At 42.5% G+C, this 25,499-nt stretch overlaps 1 protein-coding gene across 4 annotated transcripts in view; it reads right to left on the bottom strand.

Moving 5' to 3' along the window:
• The window catches only part of CUNH16orf96 (chromosome unknown C16orf96 homolog), a 44,455-nt gene extending 32,280 nt beyond the window's left edge, over positions 1–12,175 (bottom strand). The window contains exon 1 of one of the 4 annotated variants that reach the window (XM_063226419.1): positions 11,195–12,175. In XM_063226419.1, coding sequence (XP_063082489.1) covers positions 11,195–11,614 — 420 coding nt within the window. In that variant the 5' untranslated portion in view covers positions 11,615–12,175. The remainder of the gene's footprint in view (positions 1–11,194) is intronic. The other 3 variants (XM_063226418.1, XM_063226416.1, XM_063226417.1) reach the window with 3 other exon arrangements.
• Positions 12,176–25,499: the final 13,324 nt, after the last annotated feature.

Here is a 25,499-nt window from a genome sequence, read left to right as displayed (position 1 = left end):
GATCAGCAATAAGACAATGTCTGTTCCCACTACTTGTATTCAGCACTGTCTAGAGGCTATTTCCAGAGCAATTAGGTTACAAAAGGTAAAAAATGGCATCCAAGTTGGGAAGGAAGTAAAATCACTTTACAGAAGACATTATCTTGCAAATAGAAGGTTCTAAAGAACCCACTATTAGAAAGAATAATTGAGTTTAGCAAGATTGCAGAATGTAATACTCACATGAGAAAATCAAGCTACATAGCTGAGTGTAGTGATACACTCCTATAATCCCAGCACTCAGGAGTCTGAGGCAGGAAGAACGCCAAGAGTTTGAGACCAGCCTAGGCTATATGGTGAGTTTGAGGGCAGCCTGAACTGCACAGAGAGATTGTTTCCTTTAAAAAAAAAAAATTAAGCCAGGCACGGTACCATATACCTGAATCTCTGCACTCTGGGAGGCTGAGGCAGGAGGATCATAAATTCAAGCCCAACCTGGGCTAGACAGCAATTTAGTAAGACTCTGCTTCAAAAATAAATAAATAAAAATGTACTGGGAGGGGCTGGGGATTTAGCTCAGCGGCATAAGCGTCTGCCTTGCAAGCAGGCAGTCGTGAGTTCGATCCCCAGTACCGATAAAAAGACAAAAACAAAAAAAAAAAAAAAAAAAAAGAAAAGAAAATGTACTGGGAATCAACCATGGTGACTCATGACTGTAATCCCAGCGCATGGGAGGCTGAGGCAGTATTCAAGGCCAGCCTGGGTTACATAGCGAAACTCTATCCCAAAAAACAAACAAATAAATGTATTCCTATACATATACAACACATACTCAAAAAGTGAAACTAAAAAAGTAATTCCACTTGGCATAAAAAACCCAAGGAACAAATTCAACAAAAATGCAAAACTACATTGCAGTCTTTGCAGTACGAGGTTTCAGTGCAGGTTTTGTACTGTGCTACACTCACAGCATTTTTTTTTTTTTTGAGTCAAGTTCTTGCTAAGTTGCCTATGGAGCCTTGAACTTTTTTTTTTTTTTGTCTTTTTCCTTTTTATCAGTACCGGGGATCAAACTCACAACTGCCTGCTTGCAAGGCAGGCACTTATGCTGCTGAGCTAAATCCCCAGCCCCGAGCCTTGAACTTTTGATCTGCCTCCCTCGATCTCTAGAGTACCTGGGGTGAGAGACATGCACCTCTGAGTCTGGCCTCAAAAATACATTTGAAAGAAAACAAAAATGAACTGAATAAAAAAATGTAAATCCTCATGAATCAGAATATTTTACATTGTAAAAATGGCAATTTTTTCCAAATTAGTCTATAGATACAACCCAATTCCCATCAGCTCACTTCTTCATAGAAACTGGCAAGCTGATACATGTGGAATTTCCAAGGATCCAGAATAGTTAAAACTTCTTTTTTCCAGTGCTGAGGATCAAATGTAGGGCCTCACACATGCTAGGTAAGTGCCCTACTACTGAGCTACACCCCACTCTATTTATTTCCTTTTGAGATAGGACCTTGTTAAACTGGCCATGCTGGTCTCAAATTTGTGATCCTCCTTGTCTCAGCCTCTCAAGTAGCTGGGATTATAAACATGTGCTGTCACACTCAATTGCCGAAACAATTTTGAAAAAGAATAATACAGCAAGCCTCATGCTTTTATGATTTTCTTTTGGTACTGCAGATCAAATCATGACCTCATACTTGCCAGGCAGGTGCTGTGCCACTGAGCTATATCCCTGGCCACTACTTTCAAATTTTAAAGTTTACCACTATACAGCAATAACCAAGATTGTATGGTAGGGCCAGAACATACCATAGTAATACAACACTTGCCTGGCCTGTACAAGGCCCTGGGGTCCATCTCCAGAACTGACACAAACAAACAAAAAAGATAATGTGGGTCATTTACAGACTGGGGCTAGAAAGAATTAAACCACACGAGCAAGCAAGCCCAGTCTGGGAACCAGCACCATGTGCAGGCCACTGCTGGACTGAACCAGACAGACCCCAGTCTCTCCCTGTGAGTCAACGCCATCTGTGGAGTAGGAGTAGAGACAAAAAGGCCACACCAAGAAGCAGGCCCAGTCTGCGAACGAACCAACGCCATGCATGGATTGCCTCCAGATTAGAACAATCAGACCCTAACCCTTCTGGCACTCCGGCTGGCAAACAAGAAGTATCAGCATCCCCCTACCTCATCATAAGTGACTGGCTTATCTGGAGAAAACAAGCTGTAATGATAGCTATAGAGGTGAAATGTCTGGGTCTAATCATGGGTTCAGAGGACAGCAGTGCCCAGTGTGGCATCTGGGGGGATCTCCTGAGGGTCGCAGCCATTGTTGATTCCCAATGATCTTATTTTGGAAGTCCTATACCATTTCCATTGTTTTATTGGGCTCTTTTGTTTGGATTGATTATGTCAAATCCAATGGCAGGAGCTGCTATTTCTTTTTTCTTTTTTTTTCTTTTTTATCGGTACTGGGGATCGAACTCACGACTGCCTGCTTGCAAGGCAAGCACTTATGCCGCTGAGCTAAATCCCCAGCCCCTAGGAGTTGCTATTTCAAAGATAGCAAGAAATATTATGGTAGCATGTACTATTGGCTTATTTGAAATCATTTTTGTATTCATTGCTTTGTTTTTATTGTTTGTATTCTATTCTGTTCTGTTTGATTTTTACTATGCCCAAAGTTATCTGCAGCTATTTTGAAGACATCAAGAGGCATTATGGTAACTACTGTTGATTTTGTAATGTTTTGAAGTCCCGCATCTCTTACACTGGTTTGTTTTGATTGGTTTTATTGTTTTATCCTCTTTAAAATAAAAAATTAAAAGATAAATAATGTGATAGTAGCACAGAGACACACATATAGATCAACAGAATAGACTTGAAGCTGGGCATAGTGCCGTACGCCTACAATTCTAGAATTTGGGAGGCTGAGGCAGGAGCATTGCAAGTTTGAGACCAATGTGGGCTACATAGAGATCTTGTCTCAAAAAACAAATGAGATTTGGCTATTAGAAACCGTGCAGCTATATATGCTCATGGGTGAACATATATTGCTGTTGCCCATCAACTGCTGAATGGATACAAAAAGACGTAGCTTTTTTTTACCTAGTGGAGCACGACACTGCCAAAAAGAAGAAGCTGCTACAGACATTTCTAGGTAAACGGATGCACCTTGAGACCATACTCTTAAGTGAAATAAAGCAGATGCACTTGTAAATACTGCATTATTTCTCTGGCATGAGAAAGTAAAAGTGTAAATAAGGACCAAAATGTATAAAAGGTATTGTGAAATAGGAAGAAAATGTCCAAATGGGGAGAGGAGCAAGGAGGGAAGAAGGGAAAAGTAAAAAAAAATTGAACCTTTTGTAAATGGGAGGAGGGGATGAAGGGAGGATAGGACAATGGGGGAAAAAGAGATATGTTATCACGCACAGGTACAAATTCTCTGTGATGAATGTGATCATTATGTATATCTAAAATGTACTAATAAAATCTGATTGGAAAAAAAATAATAGAACTGAGAACCCAGAAATAAGCCTGTGCATATATAGTCAACAGATTTTCAACAAAAGCACCAAGATGATCTGACCCAATAAGGGAATTATGTCTAAGAAATGGTGTCAGAACTAGATAACATTGTGCAAAAGAGATATCCAGGTGAAGTGACACATACCTGCATTGCCAGCTACTTAGGAGGCTGAAGAAAAACAGGTGTTTGAGGGGCAACCCACTCGGGATCCCCTTCTGTCTCTCTTCAGACAGAAGCTTTCTTTCTCTCAATAAATATATTCTACTCTTCACTTCCATTGTTCCTAAAATTCATTCTTTGGTTTTAGAGAAAATGAACTCATGGACACAGTAGGTTGGGAGTTTCATTCCCCTATATCACCGAGATCTGGCCATGGTGGGACCTAGGCAGTTTATCTGCCCACCCTCTTGGTAAGCACCCCCAGCTCAGCCAGGAGGAGAACCAGTGGCTCCCGTGAGCCTACTGGCGCACAGGCTTTGTTCTGTCTTGTTTTACTGAATTTTTACTACTTTCAAAATAAAATTTAAACAAAAGAGAGAGGTGTTTGAGAGTCAAGGAATTCAGGGCCAATCCAAGACCCTGTTTCCTTAAAAAAAAAAAAAAAGTAAAAACTTATACACCAGTATTCATGGCAGCACTATAATGGTTTACAGATGGTAACTATAAACTGTCCATCAATTAATAAGCTAAATGTGGTTTATGCATGCAAAAGAATATTATTTGGAAATAAAAATAATAAAGTACTGACATATGCACCAGCATGGGAGCAAACCTTGAAAACACTACCATAAAATGAAAGACTGGGGGCTCAAGAAGGCCAGGAATGGGGACAGACTACTCATGGTTACAGTGTTTCTTTCTGGGCTGTTGAAAATGTCCTGAAATTAGACTACGGAGGTATTAGTACACTCTGTGAACACTGTATCCTATAATCACTGAATTGTATACTTTTTTTTTTTTCTGACACAGGGTCTCACTATGTAGTTCAGGCTGGCCTCAAACTCACGCCAACTGTCCCTCAGCCTCCTGAATTCTGGGATTACAGGTGTGCACCGCCATACCCAGCTAAATGCAGAAATTTTTTTAAATGTATGAATTTTTTGGAGTGTAAAATATATCAACAAAGTAGTAAAAAAACACAGAACTTTTGTTTTATAAATGATGGGGGAAATTTTCAATGCTGTTTGTTGTACTGTCATGGGTTGCTAACTTTGTTGGAAGTAACAATGCTATTATGGGATGAGTCTATAATTTATCTGCTGCATAAAATGCCCTTCAGAGATACCCACTATGTGTTGATTCCTGTCTTTCTGCTGGTGCTTCCTGTCTCCGTCCAACTCTCTGGGGAAGACCAGGGCCCAGACAGGAGTCATCTTTACCCTAAAACAGGTAAGGGTCAGGTAGGGCCCAGAAAAGGAGGCAGAACCTAGTGGGTTGCTAGATGGGCACACAAAGAGAGAAGAGGCTCTTTTCTTATGTGAGGTTCTATACTGTGACAAGCACAGGGAAAGGTTTCTCACATAACACAGCTGCTGCCTCCCAGGGCTGCGGACAAGCCCTGGGCTCCTATTCTAGGGAAGAACAGCAGAGAGGTCCCAATGAGAGGATCAAAGTCTTTTGTTTGCTTATGGCCCTCAGGCCACATCAGGGCTGACACATGGCATGCCTCAGCACAGGCTGGGCACTGGAAGCTGGGCTTGTCCAAACTTGCTTGCTCCATGCGACTCTAAAGAGGGATCTAAGAACGCAGGGATTGGACAAGAGCCTAATACTCACAAAAGCTTTAAGGGAGGACTAAGGGTTTAGCTTAGTGGCATAAGCGCTTCCCTGGCAAGCGTGAGGTCGTGTGTTTGATACCCAGTACCAAAAAACAAAAAAAGCCTTAAGAGAGTCCAAAGGAAAGCCTGCCTACACACTCAGGTAGGTGGACATGCAGGGCCCCATCCAGAGCAAAAAAAAAAAAAAATGCTAAAACTGCTAATACCACCTTCTCCCAAAGAGGGATACAAAAACACTTCACAGCAGTGTAAAGGGTGACCCCAACATTTGTGACTACTATAACAATAACTTCAAGCCCATTCTCTAAACTCCAAAGCATCTCCCAGAGATTTAAGCAATATTATGAAATACTTTTTAAGTGTAAATTCATTTTACTTTGTGTGATATACAATAGGTGTTTTTTGGTTTGCTGGCAGAGTAGAATGAGGAAGGAAGTTTGGAAGTCAAAAAAGCTGGCACCCTCCTGCAATCTTAGCTACTTGCGAGGTTGAGGCAGGAGGACTGCAAATTTGAGGCCAGCCTGAACAACTTAGTAAGATTCTTCTCTCAAAATAAAAAATAAGGAAGGTGGGATGCCATGCACTCTTGGAGGCTGAGACAACATCATCACAATTTTGAGCCCAGCCTTAGGGAATTTAATGAGAACCTGTCTCAAAATAAAAAATTAAAGGAACCTGGGATGTGAGTTAGTGCAAGGTTCTGTGTTTAATGCCTACAACTGCTAAAGGGGGGAGGATACCTCAGAACCAACAACAACAACAAAAAAATTAATCCTCAGAACCAACAAAAAAAAATTTAAAAAGCAACAGGTTAAAATTCCCTAGTACTGTCATCAACTTAATGGAAACAGGGTCATATAAAACAGTCTTAGTAACAAACACCCCTCGTTTTCTCCTTTAATGCTGGCTGCCAGGGTTGTCATTACAGATGAGAAAACCGAGGCCTCATCTAGCCACAGAAACACACTTGGAAAGACAGCTGCCCCACAGAGGTCCCAAAACTGGTTGTCAGGGAGGGGCCAGGAAATCTGCGATTTTGAAAACTCTCACTAGGGGGAACTATTGCCCAGACAGATGTCAAATACGACCAGTGGGTTCCTGACCCGTGACGTTTCAGAATTCTCAGGATGGCTCAGTAAAATGGCATGTGAAATGGAAGCCCAGATTTATTAATCCAGAAGTCCATCAAGAGATAGTGGGCACTGGTGCTGTTTGAAGATATTGTTGGTTGTCTCACTTAGGAAGTGTTCCTACTGTCCACTGGGTAGAGGTCAGGGTGCCACTTAGCATCCTATAATGCACAGGACAGCCCCAAGCCACAAGAATTTTCTGACTCAAAATGTAAATAGTGAACCGGGTTGAGAAGCCCTGCAATCTAACTCTGCTTAATAATGACTTGTGAGTTATAGCTGGGCATGGTGGCACATGGCTATAATCCCAGCTCTTGGGAGGTTGTGGCAGGAGGATCATTGCAAGTTCAAGACCAACCCAGGTTACAAAGTGAACTCAAGGCTGTCCTGAACAGTACAGCAATATCTTGTCTCAAAAAGAGCAAAAACAAAACAAAACAAATAACTTTTGGGGCTCAAGCCCCCAAATCTGGCAGTAGACATGTGACTGATGGCTCTAGTTCTTGGGTTACATACATGGCTCTCCGCAGGCCTCTTGCTCATCCAGGGGCAAAGCCCCTATTGGTGTCTGTCCTAGTTTCCCAAGCATCATTCTCTGTTTGGGGTGAGTTTGAGACAAATTGTTTTCTGATTCCCGCTCTGAGTCTGTACCCACTGAGGTTTTCCCAAAAAAAAAGGACAGGACACTGACCTAGCCAATGCTGAGAAAAGGGGTGGAGGGGTGAAGTTGAGGCAACCCCATTATTTACACAGCATCTGGTCTGCCTGCCTCATTGGCTGGTGGGTGCAGACACTTGGCCAAGCAGCATGTACCATTCTAGAATCCCTACATGGCAACGCCTTTCGATGGGCCATTGTGGTAACTCTGGGACTGGGACTGGGCAATGTTCTTAACTGTAGGGACATTTCTTATCTGTACTGAGTCCTCTGACATCTTCACAGCCAGCCAAACCTGTCCCTGAACCCTTTTGTAAGCTGAGCAGGTGATCATGTTCAATTGCTTAAGACATTTGAGAATTCTAGAAACCTCTGTCTATCAAGGCTTGGGAGGAGACTGCCCCATGGGGCAGCATCTCAGACGCTTGTGTCCAGTCCTTCTGCCTGCAAGGCCCTCAGCTGCCCCTGCAGCCTTGTCTGTCTTGAAGCGTACTCTGTCTGATGTTGGTACAACTCCCAGAGTTGTCTATTCCCGCTTGCATGGAGTATCTTTTTCTATCCTTTTACTTTCAACTTTTTTGTGCCTTTCAACCTATCGTGTGTCTCTTGTGGACAGCATATTGTTAGATCATAGGGGTTCCTTTTCTCTTTCTTTTTTATAGTGCCAGAGATCAAATCCAGGGCCTTGTATATGTGAGATAGGAGGCAAGTGCTCTGTCTCTGAGCTATACCCCTAGCCTAATCACGGTTTTGTTTGGTATGGCTGTGTATTCCTTAAACTTGCAATCCTTAGGCCTCAGTCTCTAAGGGTGGAGTTCTTTTTTTTTTTTTTTTTTTTTTTTTTGTCTTTTTTTGTTTTTTATCGGTACCAGGGATCGAACTCACAACTGCCTGCTTGCAAGGCAGGCGCTTATGCCGCTGAGCTAAATCCCCAGCCCCCTAGTTCTTAAAACAATCAATTTGCTAATTTTTGCTTTTGTGTGGTAAAAGCGCATGTTATTAAAGCATACAATTCTATGGCACTTAGTATATACAGAAGGTATGTGACCATCGCCACCAATCTAGTTTCAAGACATTTCAGCAGTCACTTCCCATCCCTATTTCCCAAAAACCACCAATATACTTTCTATCTCTAAGGATTTTCCACTTCTAAACATTTCAGATAAATAAAAACACAACCTGTGACCTTTTTTGTCTGGCTTCTTCCTTTTGGCATGGTGTCACAGGGCTCCTTCCTGTGTTGCTTCGCCTCTCTTGCCTGGCACTGAGCCTCCTCGTCCTACCCAAAGACTCTAAGCTCTGTTCTTCAGGCCTCTAAGGCTGCTAATCCACTTGCCTCTGCTCAGGTCAAACCTCTGAATAATAAGTTGGACCCAGAACGTGTCCAACTCTGTGCCAAGCACTTCCCATGCACTGTTTCAGTGTGAGTTCTAGATACAGTCCTAGAAGAAAATCATCATCATCTCATTCCCACACCCCACCCTTTCCCCAAACTGACAAGAGACGGGTCCTGCTTCTTGCTCAGATACCTATGCTGCCCTTCTGCTCAGAATGTCCAGGTTTCCATTGGCTCCCATTATCTAATATCATAACCCGTCTGTGCCTCTGTCTCCTTATCTGAAAGCTAGGGATAATAGCACCTGCCCCACTGAGTTACTGCAAGCTTAAAGGAGCACTCAGTTTCCTGGAGAGGGAATAAGGGGAAAAGACAACAAAGAAATAGGGCACTGGGTGTGGTGGTGCACTCCTCTAACTTCTCATTTAGGAAGCTGAGGCAGAAGGATCACCAAGAGTTTGAGGCCAGCCTGGGCTACATAAGCAAGTTCAAGGCCAGTCTGCATTACATGGTGAGACCCTGTCTCCAAAAAGAAAAAAAAAAAAAAAATAGGGGTATGAAGCCATGAAAGTTGGGCTGTACAGAGAAAATGCTAAGTCTGCACATTTTTTCTCATTTGCAGGAAAGAGCAACAGCTGTCTGCTTTCTCCGTCACTCTACAAGTGCTTACACCAAAGTGCCTACCTTCTCGGTGCAGAGGTCAGACCTGGTAGTCCCTGTGTTGTCCATGTCTTCAGGACACTTCCTGGTTTAGGTTTCACTCCTGAGACTTGACCAGCAGTCCTCCCTGTATTTCATAGGCATGACCCCACTATATGTGGATGAGAAGGCCCTCTCTGAGTTCGCAGAAACAGACTCAGAGTGAGAGACCCACCTTCCACCAGACTCAGTGTGAGTTGGTGACTTTTTTTTGAGACAGGTTCTCCCTGTATAATTCAGTAGTTCAGGCTGGCCTTGAACTCACTATGTAGCCCAAGCTGGCCTCAAACTTGCAGCGATCCTCCTGCCTCAGCCTCCCAACTGCAGGGATTATGGGGAGGGGCGTATGCTATCATGCTGGACTGGTGACAGTTCTTCAATTCTTACTGGCATGTGCTTTTTAACCTTCAAGAGCTCACTGGGGGCCCCAGACAATGGTGGAGGTTGGAAGCAAGGGTAGGATCCCTTGGGAAGTTAACTGATGTGGGTCACCCCTCCTTAGACATTTAGCTACCAGACTGCAGTTGGAACCAGGGGACAGGCCCCAAACCTGGCTGCTCCTCTTTCTCTTACTCCTTACTTGCTGTCGGCTTCTCCATGAGGAATCTCATCCTCCTTCTCCACTCAAGCTTACCCCCACCACCCATTTCCAGTGAGCAGAGTGATTCACTCCCTGCTGAGTATTTACTTAGCCCTGCCAGGTGTCAAGTACCTTTACTTCACTCCCCCCACACAATGACCCGCACTAACCAGGGGGACAGGGGACACAGCAATCTACAGTAAAGTGTGAAGTTCGTTGACTTGGCTCCACTCCCAGCTGTTACTGAGATTTTCAGTTTATAGATAAGAAAGCAGGAGGCAGGCAAGCTTTCACACAAATGCCCTCACCCTCTGGAGGGGATGCTCTGGTTATTTCCACCCTTGTGAATTGTCACTAGTGCTAGTATGATCATTGTGTGCAGGTTTTTAGTTGAACACCGGTTTTCAGTTCTTTGGGGTACATACCCAGAAGTAGAATTGCTGGGTCATACAGTCACTCTACATTTAATCCTTGAGGAATTGCCTGTTTTCCACAGCAGAATACCATTTTCCATTCCCTCTAACAATCAGTATGTGAGGATTCCAATTTCTCCACATTCTCACCAGTAATCATTATTTCCCCTTTCTTTCTCCTTCTTGGGACTACTATTTATTGAACACTAACTTTGCACTAACCAGGAGACAAGGGTCACTGCAGTCTATAGTAAAATGTGAAATTCCTTTACCCTACTCCACTCCCAGCTCTGCCGGTCACTGGCTGCTGGACCATCGAAAAGTTAATGAGCATTTCTAAATGTCAGTTTCTTCACTGCAAAATAGGAGTAATGTTCCCTTTTCCTGCTTACCTGGTTAGGTCTTGTGGGGTTTTGTTCACTTGTTTTGCCTGTCTCCTCCTGCTAGTCTGTGTTCACAAGGCCCACCTTGATACCCCCCTTATTGGTAGTTTCTCAGTTAATTCTTTTAATTGAAGTGACAGTCATATAACATGCAATTAACCATTTTAAAGGGAGCAACTCAGCTGGGAATGTACCTTAGGGGTAGGGTACTTGCCTAGCATGCACAAGGCCCTAGGTTTGATCCCCAGCCCTGTCCAAAAAAATAGAAGAGAAAGAAGCAGAAGCCTAAGAGGAGGTGGAAAAAGAAGAATATAGCCACATTTATCATGGCACCTGCATGTCTATAATTTAGTTCAAAAGCATATCCCAAAAGGAAACCACACACCCACTAAACACTCACTCCTCATTCCCCTTTTCCCCCAGGCCCTGGAAACCACCAATCTATTTCTGTGTCTATGATTTACCTATTCTGGGGATTTTGTATAAATGGCATCATACAATATATGGTCTTTAGTGTCTGCTTCTTTCCTCCATAAATGAGAAGGATGCAATATTGGAGTTTTGGTTCTGCCTGACTCCAAGGTCTGACTTCATTCCCTCTTCATAATGGATTATCCCATTATAAGGGAAGAGAGGACAAGATGCTTGGGAGCAGAGCAAAGGGACTGGGAAGCTCCTGCACACTGGAAGTGTACCTTTGTGGTGGCTTCTTCATTGCCCTCCACCATCTTCCTCAGCTTGATCAGATGCCACACATCCTGGATGGGTCGGACAGTCCCCTGGCTGCCCTCCAGCAGCTGGGTGGTAGAGGGCAGGTCCTGCAGGACAGCCAGCTGGTTCTCTATCTTGTCAATACGATTCACCACATGGTCAAAGACATTGCTGAGCCGCTTCATAGGACTAAGGATAGGCTGGGCATCTCCTTCCCTGGGCATGACCACCACCTGTGAGGTCTGCAGAAAGTCCTCATCCCCTGAGAGGACCTTCTTGAGATCAGCCATTTTTATGTGCTCCAGGATGCCCTGGAGCAGAAGATGCAGGGCTTTAAAGTTCACCACCCCACATTGTGGTATAGCAATGTTGACCAGTTCAGTGAATGTGAGGGAGAAGCTCATCTTACTTGGGCGGTGGGTCAGTAGGGTTGAGGTTCTTGGGAAAAACTGATGGTTTCAGTGGTCCTAAACAGCTGCACAGACAGGTCTTCAGAGGCTTGGGGAGGCTGCAAGTTCTAGCAGTCAGGGAGAAATGACCTCTGTCCTGGCTAGAGCACAGATCAGTTTCTGGTTGCTAGGATACGAGAGAACATAGTTAAATCAACATCCTTCTGAGAGCCTGGAGAAGGGCAAGTGCTACCGAGTAAGCCTCAGCCACAGTAGGTGCTTAATTAATATTTGATGAATATTTAAATAGTAAATTAGTAATCTTTTCATTCAAGTTTTCTTCTTATGTAAGACAATGGTTCTTTTAAGAAACATGTAGAAGTGACAAAGGTAGCTTACCCCTTGAAGACCCTAGGATCAGGACAGAAGACAGATTTCTTTGGAGTTAGGGAGGTCCGAGTTTTATAAAAGAGGCTGAAGAGGGGCTGGGGATTTAATGGCATAAGTGCCTGCCTTGCAAGTGTGTGGTGGTGAGTTCGATCCCTGGTACCAATAAAAAAGAAAAAGACAAAAAAAAAAAAAAAAAAAAGAGGCTGAAGAACTATGCTGGGTTTTTTTTTTTTCCTATGCTGGGTTTTGAGCAAGGCCAAACATATCTTCCCTCATGGTGCTTCTGCCCTCAATCTGGGTGGGCACCATTCAATCTGCCAGGAACCTAGAGTTAAAAAAAAAAAACAGGCAAAAGGCAAATGTGTCCATTTATGTCCAGTACAGAGAGACATTCTTCTTTTCCTGTTCTTGGACACAAAAATGCAAGACTCCCCTGCCTTTGTACACTTCAGGAGTTAACTCCTGAAATATTCTCTCTGCCAACTCACAGGTTCAGACTGTTATACCATTGGGCTACCCAGGGGCCCTGACTTCCCTGCTCTTAACAGATATGCCTCCTGAAATGGGAGAGAAACCAGCTCAAAAACCACCTCGGAAACCAGCCAGTTCTTCTCCCAGCCAGACAAGCTGTACTGACCTTGTCCTCACCTCATGGGCTTCACCTTCTGCCATATCTTGGAAATATTTAAACCAACCAATCACATCTTACTGTGAGAATCAGGTGGGCTCCTGGTTGTCTGAGCTGGAGGAGACCGATCCTGCAAACTTAGAAAAAAATCTTTCTGTGATCTGAGCACTCTAATTTTGGAACTGCAAACCAGGAACTGTGCACCGTTAGGCGAATGTTATCCAGGTGTGCAAGAGATGATAAGAGGGACTGTAACTACTTCAGTAACGTGTTGGAAAGATAAGCCTGAGGCCATTCAATGAATTACAAGCAACAGAATTTTAAGCAATTTTTGGTTATTGGGAACCATGTTGGGTAAGAGGGTATTATGGCTCTTTGTCTCTTCTTGAGGATACTCAGCATCTTAACTATGGAAATGTCTGGAAAAGTCTCTACTTAAGGAGTCTATCAATTTCCCCAGCTTCCTCTAAAGCAAGGGCATGGCCAGAAGACCAATCAGATATTTCCCTGTAGGGATTTAAGTAATGAACAACATGTTGATGCAAAACATACAAAGCAGATCCCCCTCTTTCTGATGGCCAGGAAATGAAGGTGGGTAGAAGGGATGGGGCAAGGGCAAGCAAAATAACGGTCCCAATGAGGTTCATGTCCTCAAACCTGGAACCTGTGGATATGTCAATTTATAGAGCAAAAAGACTTTTTGATTTGGGGTTTTTTGTTTTGTTTTTGAGATAAAATCTTATTCAGGCTGGCCTTGAATTTACTATGCAGTCCAGGCTGGCCTCAAACTCTTATCAGTCCCCCTGCCTCAGCCTCCCAAGTTCTGGGATCACAGGTATGTGCCATCAACCTAGCAAGTTAATGATATTGAGATAGGAGAGTATGCTGGATTATTTGGTTGGACCCGCTGTCATTGCAACGGTGTGTGAAACAGTGAGGAAATGGAAAAGAAAGGGTTTCTGTGGAAGGAGAGAGATTTAATGCCAATGGCCTTTAGAAGTTGGAAAAGGTGAAAAATAAACTCCTCCAGAGTCTCCAGAAGGAACCATTCCTGAAGACACCTCGGTTCTAGTCCAGTCAGATTTTTGATCTATAGAACTATAAAATAAATCTGGTGGACATGGTGGTACATGCCTGTAATCCCAGAATTCTGAGAGGTTGTGGCAGGAAGATCACAAGTTTGAGCCCAACCTGTGAGCAATTTAGCAAGACTCTGTCTCAAAATTTAAAAATAAATTTTAAAGGACTGGGCATGTGGTTCAGTCTGAAGGCTACAGGTTCAATCTCTAGTAAAACAGATAGAGATAGAAATAGAGATCGAGATAGAAAGAGACAAAGACAGAGAGAGAGAGAGAGACAGAGAGAGACAGAGAGAGACAGAGACTATAACTCTGATTTGTTTTGAGCCAATAAATTTATGGTAATTTGTTACACCAAGAACTAAGATGGAGCTCAGGGGGTCTAGGTTCTCGGTGCTGTCTGTGAAGTACCTATCCCAGATTCTCCAGTTCTCCTAGTAACAACTCTAGCTACTCAACTTTTCTCAGTAAATTTCTTTTCAGAAGAATTGGTTTTTGTTTTGTTTTGTTTTGTTTTATACTGGGGATCAAACTCATGACCTCGTACTTGCCAAGCAGGTGCTTGTGCTGCTAAGCTAAACCCCCGGCCCCAAAGAATTGGTTTTTATTGCTTATGACTATGAATTCCTTCAGGTATGGTGGTGAAGGGGCACACCTGGCCCTGGGCTACACTCAACCTGGGCCACAGAACATTGAGAAGAAACTGGTTGTTCCAAACAAGCCTTGCTTGGAGTTCCCAACTCAGTGCTTTCCTGACACTCTGGAGCAGGCAGGAGGATTAATTTACATTCATTGAGATTGCAATTGAGATCCCAGGAAGTCAGAGATACCACAAATGAGGAATACATGCAAAACAGCCTGACAATGAGCAGAAACATCTCATGAAGGGATCATGTAGGCTTCACACTCTAAGATTATAGGATCAAAAGGCCCAAGGTTTTTGAAATTCAGCCCTTATTGCTATGTACCCCAGATGACAGACATAGTTATAAGATTTAAAAAGTTTATCTTGCTGAGTTTCAGTCTTGCTTTTGCCCAATTTTTTTTCTAGTCCCTCATCCTTACTTTTGGAAAGGAAATGTTTATTCTGTGTCATTACAGAGTATGTAAAATTTTTTTGCAAGACTGTGTTCCTTATACATGAGGCAAGTATTCTACCAGTGAACTAAAATCTTAACACTTTTTTTAACAAAAATTTTTACAGAGGCTCACATAGTTTGTCTTGATTCTCAGAGAAGATTTAGGGTTTAGATTCTTTTTGTGGGGGCGTACTGGGAATTGAACTCATGATTTTGTACTTGCTAGGCAGGTGTTTATGCCACTGAGCCATATCCCCAGCTCCCTAGGGGCTTAAACTTTTGAACTGTACTGGGACTGTTAAGGCTTTGGTGATTCAAGAGAAATAAAAAAACAAAAAGACTTTGGTGACTCTCAGAGATGAACTAGTGCATTTTGCAAAATGAGGTAGTCATGAGACTTTTGGAGGCCAGAATTGAAGCATCATGGTTTAGATTTCAAATGTTCCCCAAAAGTTGGAGGTGTCAAAGGGTTGGGTTTTGAGAGGTCATTGGATAATGAAGACTTTAACTTCATCTGTGGATTAATCTATGCAGGAGATAACTTGATGAAGGAGATAACTTGATGGCTTTATTGGGAGGTAATGGAAACTTAGGAGGTTGGGCCTAGTTGAAGAGAGTGGGTCATAGGAACACGATCTTAGGATCTAATTTGATCCCTGACCCTTCCTCTTGGACTTTTTCCCCTTCTCTATGATTCCTAGCAGCCAAGAGGTTGGCAGTTTTCCTTCTCATGTTCTTCCACCCTGATGTTCCTGCATTGCCACAAGCCTAATAGCTACGGAATCAGCTAACCATGGACTGAAGTCTCAGAAACTGTGAGACACAATAAATCTTTTTGATAGAACTGTGGGGGAGGACCAGCGGTGGCTGAAAAGATAGGAAGTATGAAATATAAATGACCTTTATTTTGAGAATGCAGGGAGAGACAACCCAATCCCCTGGGGCGTGGCAGCTCCACCTCGGTCTGCTATCTCTCAGTAGAACACGTGGAGTGAGGCACATAAGTAGCCTTGGTTTGGGGTGGAACCTAAGGGGGGCATTAGGGATGCACAGGTAGCCCATTGGTCCTAGGTTTGGCGCCATAGGTAAATTCCCAGGGGCGGGAAGATGGCGTCACAGGTTAAATTCCTAGGGGCGGGGGAGATAGGAGCTTCCTGGTTCCTGTTGAGGCTTTCCTGGCTACAGAGTCCTGTCTGGGCCAAAACCCTTTCACTTTTATCCTGTAAGTTGTGTATATCAGGTATTTCTTAATAATGACAAAAATCTGACTAACACAGCAGGCTAAAAGCTTTCTGCTCATTATCTCAAATTGTTCTACTTGGAGTTCATTCAGATCTTGAATGTGTAGATTAATGTATTTTTAAAAATAAATTTGGAAGGTTTTCAGGATTTTTTTGTATATTTTTCTGTTCTTCTTTATTCTTCCTTTCTTTCAAGTACTCCCATTATGCATGTGGTGGTATATTCAAAGATTTCCAGTTTCTCTGAGGCTCCATTTTGCTTTGCATTTGCAGTAGTGAGGTGGGGGTGCTTGAACTCAGGGTCTCAAGCTTGCTTGGCAAGCACTCTACCACTGAGCCACACTTGCAGCCTCTCTCTGGAGCTGTTAATTCTTTTTTTTTCTTTTTTTTTTTTTTTGGTCTTTTTCTTTTTTATCAGTACCAGGGATCGAACTCACAACTGCCTGCTTGCAAGGCAGGTGCTTATGCCGCTGAGCTAAATCTCCAGCCCCGGCTACTAATTCTAATTCATTCTATTTTCTTTCTGCTCTTTGGTTTGCATAATCCCTATCAATCTAGCGTCAATTCTGCCAATTCTTTCTTCTACCACTCCAAATACGTTTGTTTTATAAATAAGGAAATGAGAAATAGGAAATTTAAGCAATTTAGTAAGGATCACACATTGCAAATAAGTGACAGGGCCAGAGCTGGGCACAGTGGCACATGGCTGCAATCCCAACTACTCAGGAAGCTAATGCAGAAAGATTAAAGTTCAAGGCCAGCTAAGCAACAGAGAAAGATCTTTTTTAAAAAAACTGGTAGGTAGCTGGGAATATAGCTCAGTGGTACAAGAATCTGCCTGGCAAGTGTGGAGGTCATGAGTTCATGATCCCAGTACTGAAGAAAAAAAAACAAAGATGGTAGGAACACAACTTGAAACCAAGATCTCAGGTCTTACCCTTTCAATCAATTATGCAGTAATTTGCTTACTATATAAATATGTACTGAATGTTGACTATATGTCAGACTTTTAGGGGCTAGAGAAAATCTAACAAAATTTTTACCCTCATGAAAGAAAAACAAAATTTTGTTTTGATCTGGGTATGGTGGGTGCATGCCTATAATCCTAGCACTGGGGAGGCTGAAAAAGGAGGCTCACTGTGAGTTCAAGGCCAGCTTGGGCTATATAGCAAATTCAAGGCCAGCATATACTCTATTGTCTCAAAAAAAAAAAAAAAAAGACAGCAAATAGGTGAACAGATAAATAAGATAATTTAAATGATGGCAAGAACTGTAAAGAGGGGCTGGGGATTTAGCTCAGCGGCACAAGCACCTGCCTTGCAAGCAGGCAGTCGTGAGTTCGATCCCTGGTACCGATAAAAAGGAAAAAGACAAAAAAAAAAAAAAAAAAAGAACTGTAAAGAAAATGAAGCAAGTAATGAAATCATACCTGTGGTGGCAGATACTCAGAGAGGCCCATCTGGAGATGACATGTGTGAACTGAATCCTAGAGGCAGTGTTTCTGGAGCTTGCTCCTTCAGGGCAGAAACTTTTCTCACTCCAGTACCAGAACACAGAGACGTGCACACAGCAGGTGCTCTGTTTTTGCTAAATGGATAATAGATTCAGAGGAGCTTTCAGCTCTCATGGACCATGTTAATGATAAAAATATAAAATAGATATATTCACATTCTGGTAGAATCACTTAGTATGAGAAAGTGAAGACCTCACACTACCAAGGATTGGCATGGATGTGGACAGAAAAACCCTTGTGCTCCAAACTGGCAGAGCCTACAAAGTGGAACAAGTGTCCCAGCCACTGCACTCCTACAAGGGAACCCAATAGAAATATTCACAGACCATGTATTTGAGCATTTGTTACAGTACTATCTTTTTTTTTTTTTTTTGTCTTTTTCGTTTTTATCATTACCGGGGATCAAACTCACGACTGCCTGCTTGTAAGGCAGGCACTTATGCTGCTGAGCTAAATCCCCAGCCCTGACAGTACTATCTTAATCATAGTGTTTGTGACAACAGCCAAAAATCCTCATGTGGGATTATGTTGATGCCCACAAATAGCAAAACAAACTGTGACATATTCTCACAATAAACTATAAAACAGCACTGAGGATGAACATTGACAACTATATATGCTGCAATAAAGGTAACTTTCACAGCTATAAAACTGGGCAGAAGCCACATCGGAATATTGCTGTGAAAAGTACAGACAGAGAAACTAAGCATTGGTGTCAGGTGTCAGAACAGTGATTACTCTAAGGTGAACTCAGTGGAGGTGAGAATGAAGTAGAGTTGCCATGGTGTGACTGATGTGTGAAAATTCATCAAGCCAGGGGCTGGGGATTTAGCTCAGCGGCATAAGCACCTGCCTTGCAAGCAGGCAGTTGTGAGTCCGATCCCCGGTACCGATAAAAATGAAAAAGACAAAAAAAAAAAAAAAAAAAAAAAACATTCATCAAGCCATACACTTCTAATGAGAGTACTGCTCTATATCAAAAGTCTGGGAATTGGTAATAATCGAATTACAGGCCCCACAATGTGGACTCTACAGAGTTTGCTGACTCGATTCTAAGCAGCTCCTTTCCTGTCCTGTGTTGGATGTAAAGATAAATTCTTGCAAAGAACTAGCCTGAATATAACATCACGTCTTGGGGCCTCATTGAGTGCTGATTCACACCCATACCAAGAGAGCAGCCTAGGCTATAAGAAGCAACCATAAAGTATAATCCCAAGATCTTAGATCTGCTGAGCCCTGGCTATGTGACCCTGATCAGTCTGTATGTTACTTCCCTTGTAGGAGCCAGAGGCAAATATTTATAGGTTTTTTCGTTGGAATAAAGGGAAGTGTGCATGCAAAGTTCTTGGCTCAGGACCTAGCACACAAAGTGCTCAATGATTTTAGTTGTGTCTCCCAAAGTGAGAATAAGAATTTGAGGCTTTCAAGCCAATGATGCATCACTTTGATGAGGGTAGGGTAGAGGATGCTAAGGAGGAAGCACAGAATGCAGGAGGAGTGAGGTACCTCGTTTTGACTACTTAATCTCTGTGTTAATGGGGAGAACTACCTTCCAAATGCTCATTAGTCATCTCTGTTTTTGAGGGTTTTTTTTTCGCATTATGATAATTCCACACCTTAGGTTTGAATCAGTTCCAACTTGTATTAGAAGATAAAAAAAATCTGGAAAAAGAAATCTGTACTTAGGTGTAGTGGATTATTAGTCAATTTATAAAACCCAGCTGAACTGAATCAGCATGGTGCTGGATGGCCCACCTGAGGATTGTTACCCACAACATAAAAAGTGAACCAGATGGGAACATGGGTGTACTATTGATTCTCCTGGAGAAGCCTGTTATGCTGGCTTTCCTGATAGGCACTCACTATTCTCATCACTGGAAGAGCTTGGGTTCTTGCTGTCACTGAGGATGGCTGAGGTTCTTTTCAGGGAGCTCTGGTTCTTTGAGTGTCACTCCTGGCTCCAGCACAGATCCTTCATCCCACTGGCACAGACTTTCTAGCTTCTATCACTGACCTTTGGACCTTTCCAGCACAGATCTTTGCAACAGACTTGCATGAGACACTGTCATGGACTCTAGACCTCCAGTTGAACTTGTGAAGGACATTTCAATGGATTCTGTATCTTAAATTGGACTCATGAAGGATATTTCTGTAGATCCAGGCCCCCAGCTAGATTATTTGGGTCTCTGGTGTGTGGATAGATTTCTCGCACTGTTTCGAATTCAACTCTTTTGGTGAATATTATAAAATAATCCTATAAATTGTTTCCCTTGTAAACCGTAACTACAATTTAAGGAAATGGTCTAGTGAGTTACTGGTGGGGAAGTTGGGCATAGTGACACATGCTTGTAATCCCAGCATTTGGGAGGTGGAGGCAAGAGGATCACTGAGAGTTCAAGGCTAGGCTGGGCTACAAAGTGAGTTTAAGGCCAGCCTTCATTGTACAGTGAGATCCTGTCTCAAAAAATTCCTAGTGGGGACCAACAAGTGAGTGGAGATGCCACAAGGGAGGCTGGGAATGGGATGGTAATGTTCTGTATCCTGACCTAAGGTTGGCTGCACTAATGTGTGAGGTTCATGAAATTCACCAAGCTGAACATTTAGCATACACTTTTCTTTATGGAGTCTCAATGTAACACTTAGACTTACTTTTAACTGGCATAAAAGAAGTAAATTAAGGGGGACAAAGCTGGGTGTGATGGCGCATTATCTGTAATTCTAGCACTCAGGATGGTGAGGCAGGAGGGTTGCTGTCAGTCTGAGGCCAGTTTGGGCTGCTACATAGTGAGATCAAGGCCAGCTTTAACTACAGAGTGAGACCATTTTCCCCTAAAAGAGGGATAAACATGAGTTTCCCCAAAAAGAGGGATAAACATGATCCCTGATGCTGTCATGCAAGAAAAAGCAAAGCAGTGTTGTGGAAAAGATGGAAGAGCTCAGGCTTTGCCACCTTCAGGCTATTTTTGTACAACCTGAAAGCAAACAGTTCAGTGAAAGTACTTACAAAGTGTAGGAGCTGGCCCTGCTAAAGGGAAAAGGTGTGTTTTGATCAGGAGGATGATCTTCTGAAGGTAGAGGGCTCTAAGTGCAAAAGCACCTATCACTGAAAGTGTGCTGGGCTTGTGGTGCTCCTGCTGCCCTAGTTTTAGTAAAATATGAACTAAAAATAAAAGACAGCTAGCTTTGCAGTGCACATGTGGGCATCAGAGGCACGCCTCAGGTGCCAAGGGAGGAGGCCAATGACGCAGAAGGAACTGTGTTCTGATGATCTCCAGAAAAAGGTGACACAAGTAGTTACACTGCAAGGCTGAAAATGATACCTCCTGGGGCAGCTGTCATCGGCTGTCAGGTACACCCAATAAGGATTCCAGACAAATGACATTGTCCTACCTTTGTATAGAGATGCCTTTCCTTTGTTATTTAATTAATTTCCTGTTATTTCATTTGAATCATTCTTGAGTTGCTTTGGGTATACCCCATTCTACTCTTTATTCTGATAACAGTTGTATTATAAAATAATTCACAGGGGCTGGGGTTTTAGCTCAACAGCATAAGCACCTGCCTCGCAAGTGCGCAGTCATGAGTTCGATCCCCAGTACTCCCCCCACCAAAAAAATTCACATACTCATACAATTCACCCATTTAAAATGTACAATTCAGCTTGGCACAGTGGTACATACACATAGTCCCAGCTATTTTGTGGGCTGAAGCAGGAGGATTGTGAGTTCAAGGTCAGCCTGGGCAACATAGTGAGTTTCAGACTATTTCCAAAACAAATGTACAATTCAATGGTTTTTAGTATATGTGCAGATATGTGTAATCATCATGACATTCAATTTCAGAACATTTTTTTAAATCACTCTAAAAAGAAAACCCGTATCTATTAGCACTTACCTTCCATTTGCCTTTAGCTCATCCAGTCTGAGGAAACTACTAATTTTCCTGTATCTATAGATTTGCCTATTCTGCACATTTTATACAAATGGAATCATGTAATAGATGGTCCTTGGTGACTGGCATCTTTCACTTCATATGATGTTTCTGAGGTTAATCATACTGTAACCTGTATCAGTACTTCATTTCTTCCTATAGCTGAATAATATTCCATTGTTTGGGTGAAGACCACATTTTATTTATCCATTCACTGATGGATATTTGGGATGCAGCAAAGAAAACTGGAGCTAGACAAAAGTTAGAGCTGTAAAAACAGATTTTATTCTGGAACTATTGTAACAGGGGGAAAGTGAAATAGGATCAACTCTGAACATAACAAGAAAAGAAATGGGAATTTATAGTCAAGAAATGAAATAATACATGATTAATGGGTGGAACATTACTGAGATGCAGGGAATTCTTGACTAAACTGACCAAAAAGGACTCTTTTTTTTTTTTTTTTTTTTTTTTTGTCTTTTTTGAGATGGGGTCTGGCTATGCAGTTCAGGCTGGCCTTGAGCTCACTTTGTAGCCCAGGCTGATCTTGAACTTGCAATGATCCTCCCACCTCAGCCTCAGTGCTGGGATTACAGGTGTGAGCCACCACATCCAGCTCCTAAAAGGACTCTTGATAAGAGATAGGCCAACAGGATGATCTAGCGTCAGCGAGGGGATGGTGTGGGTGGGGTGAGGAGTCTTGGAGCTATTGAGGGTGGGGGTTTACTTAAACAGGATGGTTGCTAAAACTGGGTAACGTAAAGAGAGCAAGAAGTTCAAAAGTCAAGGTTTAGTTGGGAAGAGAATTCAGAGGAATCTGATCAAAATATGGTCAAGGAGAGTCTGTCAGTTGCTCCCACTTTTCATCTATCACAAACATGAACATTCATGATATAAACACTTGTGCCGTATTTTAGTAGACAACGTTCTCAATGCTCTCAAACACATTCCTAGGAGTGGAATTGCTCAGTTGACTAGTGACTATATTTAACTTTATTCCTGTTACCAGCAGGAGAAAGGTGACAATTCTGTTTTATAGACAAAGGAACTAGGGTCCAGAGTATTCACAGGAGAACCACAACCATTATTTGTATTGAGTGCTAGGTATATGCCAGGTGCCATGAGAAGTAACTTCAATGCACTAAGCCATTCCATGCTCAGAAAAGTCCTGTAAAACTCATGCTACATCTAATTCCTTTCTGTTTTGTTTTGGTTTTGGCTTTTTGGAGACAGGGTCTCACTACCTGTAGTTCAGGCTTGCCTTGAACTCACTATGTAGCCCAGGCTGGCCTTGAACTTGAAGTTATCTTTCTGCTTCAGCCTATCTTCTTTTTGTAGTTAAAATTTTTTAATATTTGAAAAAAATGTTTTTAAAATATTTGAACAATGCCACCCAGTTTTTAAACTAAACTTTAGGCTCTCATTGGCTCTTGAACCCCCCTGATACTCAGTGTGTTATACAGCGTTAGCAAATTTTTACATGGTGTTTGGCATTGTAAGTTAGTCTGCATGTGGTATTTTACTTGACCCCCACTGTGTGGGACATTCTTGCCACCTTTGTCCACGTTCTGATCTCCTTCCTCTGACCCTCTTTGTTAGTTTCCATGGGTCTTTCCTCTGAGTCCACTTTAATCCTTTTCCCTTCCCAAGGGACCTTCGAACCGCAAATTCTACCCCTTCCACATTGCCATAATGAGTTGTCAAAAACACAATTTAGTCATATCACTCAGCTCAAAACTCTTAATTTTCCCCATTATATTACCTATTGTGTAGGATAAATTCTAAGTTCCATAAGAAGTCTGTTATGCATTCACACTCTGAAATCCAGCCACATAGAACTGCTTGCATTTCTCTAGAGACACTGTATTTCATTTCTCTGTGACTTGACGTAAGTAGCTCTCATGCCTGGAGTGCTTTTGCCACTTCTTTCACATGGGGTACTCCTGCACATAAAGTCCCCACTTATATGTCTATCTTTTCTCTGAAGCCTTGTCTAGGTCCTCATTCCCATGAAGTCTCAAAGCACATTAGCTACCATCTTTATTTCGAGACACGGTCTTATTATGTTGGCCTTGAATTCACTATGTAGCCCAGGCTGGCCTCTAGGCAATCCTAAGAGATAAGAGTGTTTGAAGCAAAGGGATATATTTTGAGGTGAATTAATGGCAATCTGTCTTCTACTGCAATAAATTTTTTTTTTGGTCTTTTTCCTTTTTATCGGTACCAGGGATTGAACTCACGACTACCTGCTTGCAAGGCAGGTGCTTATGCCGCTGAGCTAAATCCCCAGCCCCCAGCAATAAATATTTTAAAACTTTAAACATCCACTCTAGTTTTTTTATAACACCTTGTATAGAGACCCATTGTTTGAGTTACTTATATCTCATAAAGCTTCCACAAATACTGAATGAGTGAATATCGAATTCCTGCTTCCAGGAGAAATATTATATTAAGTCCCTATAAGCCTCAAATCACAATATTTTTGTCATCCCTGAATACATATCTTTTTCAAGTATTTCCATATATATATATGTTGGTGATTTAGTGTAGCTGGCTCAAGGACAGGCCTGAACAAAGCTTATCTAGTACATTTTCTCACTGAGGTATGTTATAACCTTCTTGCATTTAGTAATCTTAGACAGCATTTCAACCCTACATTTGGAGCTATTTTAAATAGCAAAATCACCACCAACAATAAGAAAACATGGCACTAAATATACTCCAAAAGAACACCTGTAGCCAGAGAGTGCCCTTACTAAGCCCCCGTGAGAACATGCAGAATGGTATGCCCACACATGAATGAAAAAATGCCTCAAGTGTTGATTTGGAGATTGAAGATGAACGCTAGTGAGCAGGCAAATCTGTGAATATTAAATCTATGAATAATGAAAACTGTCTAGAACTAAACTGCTTAAAGCTCTTCAAAGGCTTCAGGTTCCGGTTATAATAAAATCCAAACTCCTTAGAGTAAACAGCCTTCAAGGCCCAAAATGATTTGGATCCAGTCTATTGTCTTCCAGCACCCTAATCTTGCTGATGAGACTGGCTCCCTGCTTTTTTTTCCCCTGCTCTTTGTCACCCAGCTCATCTGTCTAGCTCAACACCCCTTCCCTTCCTTTCTACCTCATGCCTCTGCCTTACCACTTCATTTTGTAACCTCTCTGTCTAGAGGTTCTTCCAAGGGACTCTGTAACTTTTCCCCAGATAAGATACACCTATTCACATTTCTTCTCATTCTCTCCCAGGCTACCCCTTTAGCTTAACTTCTCCACATGTACGGCTATCTCCCTTTCCTGCTACCTGCAAATCCTGCTGTAAGCCTAGCATCAGTTGCTCTGGCTGCCTGGACCACCCTGCAAAAGGCCCTTTTTGCCCTAACCTACCTCATTCTGGTGGGGCTCATCCTTGTCTCACTGTGTGCCCTCAGATATAACCCCTGTCACCATGCCCATCACTCAGAGCCTAATACTACCTTCCCTACTCCCCTTACACAGTAAACCAGCAATAACCAGATCTCCTTCCCCTTTATTGCACTAGGACCCTAACCTTAACCGTATTACAGGAGGCAAACTTATCCTGACCAGGGATTGTTGGGTCTGTCTCCTTTCAACTCAGGCACCTGAAGTGTCCCAGCTCCTCTTAGGTTCTGGGCTCTGGTTAACTTCAGCTATAACCCTGACATACGGTATAATAAAAACCAGCAAAAGCCTCACTAATCATGGAAAGATTTGGTTTCTATGGGACACCAAAGCCCGAAAGCTGTCTTGTCCTTTGTTAAAAACAAAAACTCAAGCCAGGCATGGTGGTGCACCCCTATAATCCCAGTACTTAAGAAGCTGAGGAAGGAGGAACACCCAAAAATTACACGCCAGCCTAGGCTACATAGTGAGACCCTGTCTCAAAAAAATAACTAATTAAGCAGCCCTATAACACACTTCCATTCCCAAAAAAAGACTTTAAAACTATCAGTCTAATTTCTGGCCATTTTCCTGAAGTACTTGAACTACATGGCTTATGCCAATCTTAGGCCCCATAGGCAA

Source organism: Cavia porcellus, unplaced genomic scaffold (assembly GCF_034190915.1).
Source record: "Cavia porcellus strain 051 isolate PalLab524CR breed Dunkin Hartley unplaced genomic scaffold, mCavPor4.1 scaffold_16, whole genome shotgun sequence".
In the NCBI taxonomy this organism is placed as follows: Eukaryota; Metazoa; Chordata; class Mammalia; order Rodentia; family Caviidae; genus Cavia; species Cavia porcellus.
Note: the sequence above shows the minus strand (reverse complement) of the source record. Positions and strands in the feature narration are given on the sequence as shown.